The following is a 10,579-nucleotide window of genomic DNA, read 5'->3' as shown; positions in this document are numbered from 1 at the left end:
GGGGGGCCGAACTTCCGGCCTAAGGACGCAGGCGCGGGCCGCTCGTTTCGGTCTTTCCGGCGGTGCTTGTGAGCCCGGTAGCCATGTCGTATCCTGCTGATGATTATGAGTCGGAGGTAAGGTGGCCCTAAGCGCGCGGTGAACTTCACGCCGGGGAGATCTGTGGGACCTCTGGATGTGGGTCCCGGCGCGAGGCAGCTTCTGGGCCGCGGCCAGCTCCGGCCTACCTGCCGCGCGGCCCTCAGGCTGCTCCCTCTGTTCCCGGCCCCTAGACAACCCTGGCTCTGCCCGCCCATTTCGCGTGTCCGGTTCCCTTGTCCTTCCCCTTTCTAAGACCGGAGACCAAGGCTTGTTAGACATTTCTGTGTTTCTGCCCCTGAGTTATTTTGGTGTGGGCTCCGTCAGGTCAAATCTCGCTGATTCCCACAGCCTCTTGTCCTTTGCACCCGTAATGTATTGTCATTGTCTGTTTACTGTCGCTTTTCTCTAAGGCGTGTGAGTTCCTCAAAGGCAGGCACAGTGTCTTTTTTTTTTTTTTTTTTTTGAGACGGAGTCTCGCTCTGTCGCCCAGGCTGGAGTGCAGTGGCCGGATCTCAGCTCACTGCAAGCTCCGCCTCCCGGGTTCACGCCATTCTCCGGCCTCAGCCTCCCGAGTAGCTGGGACTACAGGCGCCCGCCACCTCGCCCGGCTAGTTTTTTTGTATTTCTTAATAGAGACGGGGTTTCACCGTGTTAGCCAGGATGGTTTCGATCTCCTGACCTCGTGATCCGCCCGTCTCGGCCTCCCAAAGTGCTGGGATTACAGGCTTGAGCCACCGCGCCCGGCCAGGCACAGTGTCTTATCCGCCTCTGTATCCTTAGCTCTCTGCTTGGCATCTAGACTCTAGGATGAGCGTTTTGAATTCACGAGTTGGCGACTTTACTGACTGTCTCTTTCCTTCTAGGCGGCTTATGACCCCTACGCTTATCCGAGCGACTATGATATGCACACAGGTGAGACCACGGCTTAGGCTGGCTGAGTACTCGTAGGGATCAGTTCCTTTGCAATGTCTTAGAACCAGCTCTGACAGGCACCTGTTAAAAATTGCTCTTTGGTGGTCCAGGTTTGGAGTCAGTCATTACCTGCTGGTGCGTGGGGTTGTATAAAGCCTAATAAACCAGGCTTTTTATCATAGTCCACCTCAGTCTTGGAAGAGAAAGATTACTTACCGGGCTATGGTTTTCTTGTGTAAACTATTAGCCAAAGAAGAAAACTTTTTTTTTTTGAGATGGAGTCTCCCTCTTTCCTCCCCGGGGCTGGAGTGTAGTGATGCGATCTCTGCTCATTGCAACCTCCGCCTCCCGGATTCAAGCAGTTCTCTTGTCTCAGCCTCCCAAGTAGCTAGGATTACAGGCACCCACCACCATTCCCGGCTAATTTTTTACTTTTTTTTTAGTAGAGACGAGATTTCGCCGTGTTGTCCAGACTAGTCTCAAACTCCTGACCTCAGGTGATCCACCCGCCCCAGCCTCCCAAAGTGCTGGGATTACAGGCGTGAGCCACTGCACCTGGCCCAAAGAAGAAAATCTTGATGTGAAAAATTTAATTCAAACCAAGCCCAGATGAAATCTTTTGGGAGGTTTCCTGAAATGTTATAGTGACTGGACTTAGTAGTCAGTGTTATCCATTGTTCTAAGTACGTTGTATGCAATATTTTGTTTAATTCTTACAGTGGTTCTGTACATTACTGTTGTCTCCTAAAGAAGAGAAAATAGGCCGGGCGTGGTGGCTCACGCCTGTCATCTCAGCACTTTGGGAGGCGGAGATGAGCAGATCACGAGGTCAGGAGATCTAGACCATCCTGGCTAACACGGTGAAACCCCGTCTCTACTAAAAATACAAAAAAAAAAAAAAAAAATTACCCGGACATGGTGGCAGACGCCTGTAGTCTCAGCTACTCAGGAGGCTGAGGCAGGAGAATGGCTTGAACCCAGGAGGCGGGAACTTGCAGTGAGCGGAGATTATGCCACTGCACTCCAGCCTGGGGGACAAAGTGAGACTGTCTCAAAAAAAAAACCAAAAAAAGAAGAGAAAATATAGCACAGAGATTTAATACTAACTTGCCACAAGTCATATATTTAGAAGGTGACAGTTATTCATTCAAGAAATATTAAATACCTGTTACCACTTACATTCCAACAGTCTTGCCTCTCTCCCCTCTAACTCATACTTTTCTAGGCCCTGAGGGTACATCTGAGTACAAGACAGACAAGATTCCGACTTCCTAGACTTGGGAGAAGGGTGCAAAACAGATAATAAGTGAAAAATAACTTTAAGTCGTGGTAATATTTTTGAAGAAACAGGGACAATGAGATTGGGAGTGAGTTGAGATGTTTGTATCTCTGAGTGTTCAAAAGGGAATTTTACTCAGACCTGAGTTTAGTTTCTGGGGCGGTCTTGCCATTTTGTTCTATCATGTATGTGGGTTTGAAAGCACTCTGTGTTTGTTTTATCCAACCTCCAGGAGATCCAAAGCAGGACCTTGCTTATGAACGTCAGTATGAACAGCAAACCTATCAGGTGATCCCTGAGGTGATCAAAAACTTCATCCAGTATTTCCACAAAACTGTCTCAGATTTGATTGACCAGAAAGTGTATGAGCTACAGGCCAGTCGTGTCTCCAGCGATGTCATTGACCAGAAAGTGTATGAGATCCAGGACATCTATGAGAACAGGTATGGACTACTGGCTGAAAGGCCCTCTTTCTGGGTGGGACTGGCCTGGTATTACAGTTCCTACAAATGGGGCGAGCACTTTGTAAACAGTGCTTGGGGGGGTGGTCTTTGTGAGTCCTTGTGGCTAGGGACATTTTATTTTGTTAGACTTTATTTTATTTATGTGTTTGTTTATTATTTTTTGAGACGGAGTGTCATATGTTGCCCAGGCTGGAGTGCAGTGGCAAGATCTCGGCTCACTGCTACGTCTGCCTCCCGGGTTCAAGTGATTCTCCAGCCTCAGCTTCCCGAGTAGCTGGGACTACAGGCATGTGCCACCACGCCTAGCTACTTTTTTTTGTATTTTTAGTAGAGAGAGAATTTCATCATGTTGGCCAGGCTGGTGTCAAACTCCTGACCTGAAGTGATCCACCCACCTCAACCTCCCAAAGCGCTGAGATTACAGGTGTGAGCCACCGCGCCTGGCCTAATTTTTGTACTTTTAGTAGAGACAGGGTTTCATCATGTTGGCCAGGCTGGTTTTGAACTTCTGACCTCAAGTGATGCACCCCCTTCGGCCTTCCAAAGTGCTAGGATTACAAGCGTGAGCCACCATACCCGGCCTGTTGGACTTTATATCCTCAGAAATTTGTACAAAGCCTAAAATAATATCACTATTAACAATTGTAATAATAGTGATGAGCGTTTATTTTATTTATTTATTTTTTTTGAGATGGAGTCTCGCACTGATGCCCAGGCTGGAGTGCAGTGGCTTGATCTCGGCTCACTACAAGCTCCGCCTCCCGGGTTCTCACCGTTCTCCTGCCTCAGCCTCCCGAGTAGCTAGGACTACAGGCACCTGCCACCACGTCCGGCTAATTTTTTGTATTTTTAGTAGAGATGGGGTTTCACCGTGTTAGCAAGGGTAGTCTTGATCTCCTGACCTTGTGATCCGCCCGCCTCGGCCTCCCAAAGTGCTGGTGTTACAGGCGTGAGCCACCGTGCCCGGCCGATTAGCATTTATTTTTATTACCAGGATAGATCTGTCAATGTTCAGTGTGTTCTTCCTGTTTTTTTACTCATTTACCCTTCACAGTAACCCCATGAAGTAGGAGTTTTTCTCATTTTACAGATGAGGAGACAGCACAGAAATAAGTCATGTAGCTAGTTTAATGGACGTGCTGAGATTTGAACCTGCAGTGTCTGGTACCAGAGCCTAATTTCTAAACTGTGCTATGCAGCCCTTCAATGCATATCAGAGCAAGCTGAACTCTGCAGGTTTTGAGGGGCCGCCATTGTGTAATGGGCATTAGAGATAGGATAGATCAGTCGAAGCTGGGATAGTCAGGAGTGACTTCACCAAGGAAATAGAATTTAAGCAAGTCAGAAGGATGGGGGAGAGAAAGCAAATCGCCAAAGGCTTATTGGATCAATGAATAGGATCTCTGACATATGTTTTCTTTTTTTGTTGTTTTGAAAGAGCTGATTGTAGTTGAAAAGCAAAGGAAACCTCGGACATTGCATGGTTTTAGGCTTCACCCTTGCCACTGTCCTGAGCCTAAGTTCTACTTGGTGTGGACCCCAAGGTCCTTCCCACCCCTGCCACCCATTAGGTTGAGCTGAGAGATCAGCCAGGGGGAAGAGTCACTTACGACTGAGAAGAATTGTTCTGGGGGTTCGTTAGTAAGCAGGAGAGAGAAAGGGAGAAAACCTTGTTCAGAGGTTGAACACCTCCAGCCAAAGAAGGTGTGGCTTCGAGGTCTCTCACCACTAGCAAATGGATCCAAGTCATGCGGCACCAAAAGAGATTAGCAGCCGAAGGTGTTCAAGTGACACAACATCAAAACATGCCACCAATGATGAATCCGTATCTGTACGGGTCTCCAGCAGCCTCGGTTCTTGCCTCCTCACAAGAAGGAATTTGACTGAGGGGCACAAGGCAGAAGAAGAGAGGGAGGCAAGTTTGAGAGCAGGAGTGAAAGTTTATTAAAAAGCTTTAGAACAGGAATGAAAGAAAGGAAAGGACAGGTGGAAGAGGGCCAGGTGGGTAACCTGAAAGGCAAGTGTGCTGACGTGTGTTTCTTTATTCCCCAGGTCTTTTCTGATTAGAAGCATATAAACCAGTGCCTACAAAACTTAGCTGGGGCATAGTGGCGCATGCCTGTAGTCCCAGCTGGTTGGGAGACTGAGGTGGGAGGATTGCTTGAACCTGGGGGGTCGAGGCTGCAGTGAGCTGCGCAATAGAGCGAGACCCTCTCTGAAAATAAAATTTAAAAATGGACCAGTGATGTTGGATAGAAATATAGCTAGACATGAATGTAATTTTAATTTTTCAGCCAAGTGAAGTGGAGATTTATTTAAAATATTATTTCTGTATGTAATCAGTATTTTAAAATTAAGGGGATATTTGCCCTTTTTTTCTTTATACTAAGTTTCCTAAATCCAGTGTGTATCAGAAATACTTGATTCATACTTAGACTTCATAGAGTTTGTGACCGGAAAAGTAGATTCAAATACTAAAGTAATTCCGAATAGACCTAAAAGTTTTCCAATAACTGAGTTAAGTGTTGGTTTTTAAACTTAAATGACAACTAACTGAAATATAAGTTTAACTCTTTGCTTATGTAGTAGCCACATGTAGCTAGTGGCTACTGCATTGGGCAGTGCCAGCAGATACAGATGATAGCTGAAACCAAGCATCTTGTGAGTCTTTCTTTAGGAGAATGTAGTGAAGAAATGCTGGTGCCTTCGAAAGTATGTTTCTTTAGGGATGGGTGGGCAGGCAAAGAAAGGATCTAGTAAAGGAAGCAGAAAGAAAAGTGAAAAGTAGATAGTAAATTGGCAGAGAAATGTCACAGGAACCAAAAAGTCTGCAGAAGAAACTTTGAGGAAGAGAGTATCACCAAATGTTTTAGTGAGGTCCAGATGAGAAAAAAGCCAGTTGAATTTGGTAACTTGGAGGGCCTTGGTAACCTTAGCAAGGTCAATGTCAATTGAGTGACAGAAGCAACAACCAGAGAGCAGTGAGGTGAGAAAGGGGAATTGATAAGTATGGGGACACAAAGGGCCATTTAGAAGCTTTGCGTTTTGTTTCTGTGTTTTTTTTTTTGTTTTTTTTTTTTTTGAGATGGGGTTTCTCTTTTGTTGCCCAGTCTAGAGTGCAATGGCACAATCTCAGCTCACTGCAACCTCCGCCTCCTGGCTCCAAGCGATTCTCCTGTCTCAGCCTCCCAGCTAGTTGGGGTTATAGGCGTGCACCACCATGCCTGGCTAATTTTGTATTTTTAGTGGAGACGGGGCTTCACCATGTTGATCAGGCTGGTCTTGAACTCCTAACCTCAAGTGATCCACCCGCCTCAGCCTCCCAGTGTTGGGATTACAGGTGTGAGCCAGCGTGCCTGGCCTGTTTCAGTATTTCTTTTCTGTTCTATTTCTGTGTTTCTCCCCAACCCCCATCCCGTAGAGACAGAGCCTTCCCATATTGTCCAGGCTTGTCTTGAATTCCTGGGTTCAAGCGATCCCCCTATACTGGCCTCCCAAAGTGATGAGATTGCAGGCGTGAGCCATCATGCCTGGCCTGTTCGGTGTTTTTTAGGGGAACTTGAGCATGTTTATATGTTGGACTAAAAGAGCCAGAGAAGCAGGAGGGGTGGGGCTTGAGGAGTTTGGAGGAAAGTATTAATAGCTGCTGAGGGGATCAGGAGAAGAAAATTAAACAACCTGTTGCAGGTTTGTCAAGTAGCAGTGTTTGGATTGGATAGGCAGCAGTGTTTAAATTGGATGCTGTAGGTCTGTTGTGGCCTTGGACTGCAGCAGATTGATTTGCTTCTGTACTGATTTGCTTCTGTGTTTGGAGATGTTTGGATGTGCTCCAGGAGATGGAAACGCTATGTGTTGAAGAATGGTGGCCAGAAACGTAGTTCTCATGTCAGGAAACAGCAAGCAGTTAAATATGGCTATAGTTAATGATACAGAGGCAGGAGATTATCCTGAAAAGCTTAATGGGTCCCTAACTGATACAAAAATATTATTTTCTTGTGTTGAGAAAGATTGAAGTGTGGAGTTGGGTTAAGGACAGTTGCGGACTTGAAGGGCTCTGGCCTCAGCTCTGTTTATTTGATATCTTCCCCTTTCTAAGCCTGGGTCTTCATCTGTAAAATGTTAGGATTGGCATTCTCCAGTCCTTTTGGAATTTTAGAGATTTTTTTGCTTAATTTTTAGCTGGACCAAGCTGACTGAAAGATTCTTCAAGAATACACCTTGGCCCGAAGCTGAAGCCATTGCTCCACAGGTTGGCAATGGTAGGTGTGAGCTCTTTATATCTTGTACACTGAGTGGTGTCCAGTGGCCGAGAGTCATTAGACAGAACGCCCAAGAGGGTCTCTGTCTGTTTAGCTCACCGTTTTGTATCCCCCGTGCTTGGTATATAGTAGGGCCTTAGTAAAATAACTTGTTGAAGGCTGGGTGATTTAAGAGGGGACAGAGATCTCTCATATGTGGTGAAATTTAGATCTTCGTACTGACTTGTTTCTATTTCCCTCTGTAATTTGGGGGTCATTACAGTCACTCTGGAATAAGCTCTCTAGCCTCCCACCTTACACTTTTTTAGATTCTGTCCTTTATATATGGATGAGGTAGGCAAATCCAACTTCATGATTTTGCTTGCGGATACTCAGCTACCCTAGCACCATTTTTTTTTTTTTAGATGCAGTCTCGCTCTGTCACCCAGGCTGAAGTGCAGTGGCGCAGTCTCGGCTCACTGCAACCTCTGCCTCCCGGGTTCAAGCGATTCTCCTGGGTTCAAGCAATTCTCCTACCTCAGCCTCCTGAGTAGCTGGAATTACAGGCTCCCGCCACCATGCCCAGCTAATTTTTGTATTTTTAGTAGAGACGGGGTTTTACCATGTTGGCCAGGCTGGTCTCGAACTCCTGACGTCAGGCAATCCACCCACCTCAGCCTCCCAAAGTGCTGGGACTATAGGCATGAACCACTGCACCCGGCCTGCCCAGCTAATTTTAAAAAATTTTTTGTAGATGTGGGGTCACACCTTTGTTGACCTGGCTGATATTGAACTCCTGACCTCAAGTGATCTTCCCAGAGTTCTGAGATTACAGGCATGAGCCACTGTGCCCAGCCACATTGTCTTGATTATTGTGTTTTTGTAGTAAGTTTTGAAATTGGGAATTGTAAGTCCCCCAACTTTGTTCTTTTTTTTTTTTTTTTCCAAGATTGTTTTGACTATTCTGGGTCTCTTGAATTTCCTTATTAATTTTAGGACGGACTTGTCAATTTCTGCAAAGCAGCCAGCTGGGATTTTGAGAGGAATTGCCTAGAATCTGAAGATCACTTTGGGGACTATTGCCGTCCTAACAGTATTAAGTCCTCCAGGCCAGGCGCGGTGGCTCACGCCTGTAATTCCAGCACTTTGGGAGGCCGAGGTGGGTGGATCACGAGGTCAGGAGATGGAGACCATCCTGGCTAACATGGTGAAACCCCGTCTCTACTAAAAATATTAAAAAATTAGCTGGGTGTGGTCACGGGCACCTGTAATCCCAGCTACTCGGGAGGCAGAGCTTGCAGTGAGCCGAGACTGGGCCACTGCACTCCAGCCTGGGCAATAGAGCAAGACTCCATCCCCCCCAAAAAAAACACGAAACACAAAAAAAAAACAGTATTAAGTCCTCCAGTCCATGGATATGGGATGTCTTTGGTTTATTTAGGTCTTTGGTTGCGTTCACCAATGTTTTGTGTTTTCAGTGTACAAGTCTCTCATTTTGTTTTTTGAACGTTTTTTGAACACTTACTCCTTTTTTTTTTTTTTTCTCCCTAAGACAGAGTTAGGAAGTCTCGCTGTGTCACTCAGGCTGGAGTGCAGTGACGTGATCTCTGCTCACTGCAACCTCTGCCTCCTGGGCTCAAGCAATTCTCCTGCCTCAGCCTCCCGAGTAGCTGGGATTACAGGTGCCTGGCTAATTTTTATATTTTTAGTAGAGATGGTGTTTCACCATGTTGGCCAGGCTGGTTTTGAACTCCTGACCTCAAATGATCCACCCGCCTCAGCCTCCCAAAGTGCTGGGATCACAGGCATGAACCACCATGCCTGGCCTGAACATTTACCCTTAATTGACTAAACACAGAATGAGTTCAAAACTCATTCTGTGGCTGGGTGTTGTGGCTCATGGCTATAATTCTGGCACTTTGGGAAGCTGAGGTGGGAGGGTTACTTGAGGCAGGGAGATTGAGACCAGCCTGAGCGACATAGGGAGACCCCCTTCTCTACAAAAAAAAAATTTTTTTTTTGAGACGGAGTCTCACTCTGTTGCCCAGGCTGGAGTGCAGTGGCCGGATCTCGGCTCACTGCAAGTTCCGCCTCCTGGGTTTACGCCATTCTGCCTCGGCCTCCCAAGTAGCTGGGACTACAGGTGCCCGCCACCATGCCCAGCCAGTTTTTTTGTATTTTTTTAGTAGAGATGGGGTTTCACCATGTTAGCCAGGATGGTCTCAATCTCCTGACCTTGTGATCCGCCCGTCTCGGCCTCCCAAAGTGCTGGGATTACAGGCTTGAGCCACCGTGCCCGGCCTAAAAAGAAAAATTTTTTTTTGAAAAATTATCCAGGCATGGTGGCACATGCCTGTAGTCCCACCTACTCGGGAGGCTGAGGTGGAAGGATCACTTGAGCCCTAGAGGTCAAGGCTGCAGTGAGCCATGATAATACCATTGCACTCCAACCTTGGCAACAGAGCAAGACTCTGTCTTCAAACAAACAACATTCTGAAATTAATATTTTCTTTCTTCCTTTCTTCTTTCTTTTTTTTTTTTTTTTTGACACACGGGTCTCACTATGTTGCCCAGGCTGGAGTGTACTGTGATCATGGCTGACTGCAACCTCTGCCTCCTGGGCTCAAGCGATCCTCCCACTTTAGCCTGCCGGGTAGCTGGGACTGTGGGTGCGCACTACCACGCTCTTCTAATTACTCCTGTGTGCTGGTTTATTTATGCACTTGGACGGCAGAAGTCTCTAAATGGAGAAGGGAAATAGATCTGAATGAGATCTTAATTTCATCGACGGAGATTGAGATTGATGGAGTCAAATGAGAAGTGGATTTTCTCATTGCATGTATTCTTGGGGCATATGCATAGCAATTTAGATGTTGTTTAGTCTTCAAAATTACCTTTATTCCTCCCCACCAAAGAGCTAAAGCTGCCAGGATACCCCAGTTTTATGGATAGTGAAGTACCCCTCTGCCATCTCTTTCAGATGCTGTCTTCCTGATATTATACAAAGAATTATACTACAGGCACATATATGCCAAAGTCAGTGTAAGTATTTAAGTGTCGCAGTGTTTTTGTTTTTTTAACTCTGTGCTATTTTTGTCCCTAGAACACAGTCATTTGTTTATATTGGTTCAGTGTCTAGGCGTGATTGGCCTGTTTTTGAGTTTTCTCTTAAGAAATGGTGGAAGGAACAGTTTAACCCAGAAAGCTGTTCCAGACACACCAACCTATATAACCTATGCATTCTTTTAAATTTATCTGTCCCGCCGGGCACGGTGGCTCAAGCCTGTAATCCCAGCACTTTGGGAGGCCGAGACGGGCGGATCACAAGGTCAGGAGATCGAGACCATCCTGGCTAACATGGTGAAACCCCGTCTCTACTAAAAAAATACAAAAAACTAGCCGGGCGAGGTGGTGGACGCCTGTAGTCCCAGCTACTCGGGAGGCTGAGGCAGGAGAATGGCATGAACCCGGGAGGTGGAGCTTGCAGTGAGCTGAGATCCGGCCACTGCACTCCAGCTTGGGTGACAGAGTGAGACTCCGTCTCAAAAAAAAAAAAAAAAAAAAAAATTTATCTGTCTCTACAATTCTCCTGGACTGGGCAATCA

General features: G+C 46.4%; 1 protein-coding gene across 1 annotated transcript in view; it reads left to right on the top strand.

Moving 5' to 3' along the window:
* The first annotated feature begins 52 nt into the window (after window positions 1-52).
* The window catches only part of EIF3L (eukaryotic translation initiation factor 3 subunit L), a 40,789-nt gene continuing 30,262 nt past the window's right edge, over window positions 53-10,579 (top strand). The window contains exons 1-5 of the mRNA XM_045363657.2: window positions 53-116; window positions 945-993; window positions 2,505-2,715; window positions 6,916-6,995; window positions 9,955-10,016. Of these exons, the coding sequence (XP_045219592.1) occupies window positions 84-116; window positions 945-993; window positions 2,505-2,715; window positions 6,916-6,995; window positions 9,955-10,016 (435 nt within the window). The 5' untranslated portion in view covers window positions 53-83. The remainder of the gene's footprint in view (window positions 117-944; window positions 994-2,504; window positions 2,716-6,915; window positions 6,996-9,954; window positions 10,017-10,579) is intronic.

This window comes from Macaca fascicularis, chromosome 10 (assembly GCF_037993035.2).
Source record: "Macaca fascicularis isolate 582-1 chromosome 10, T2T-MFA8v1.1".
NCBI lineage: Eukaryota > Metazoa > Chordata > Mammalia > Primates > Cercopithecidae > Macaca > Macaca fascicularis.
The sequence above is the reverse complement of the archived record's forward strand: the minus strand, read 5'-3'. Positions and strand labels throughout refer to the sequence as shown.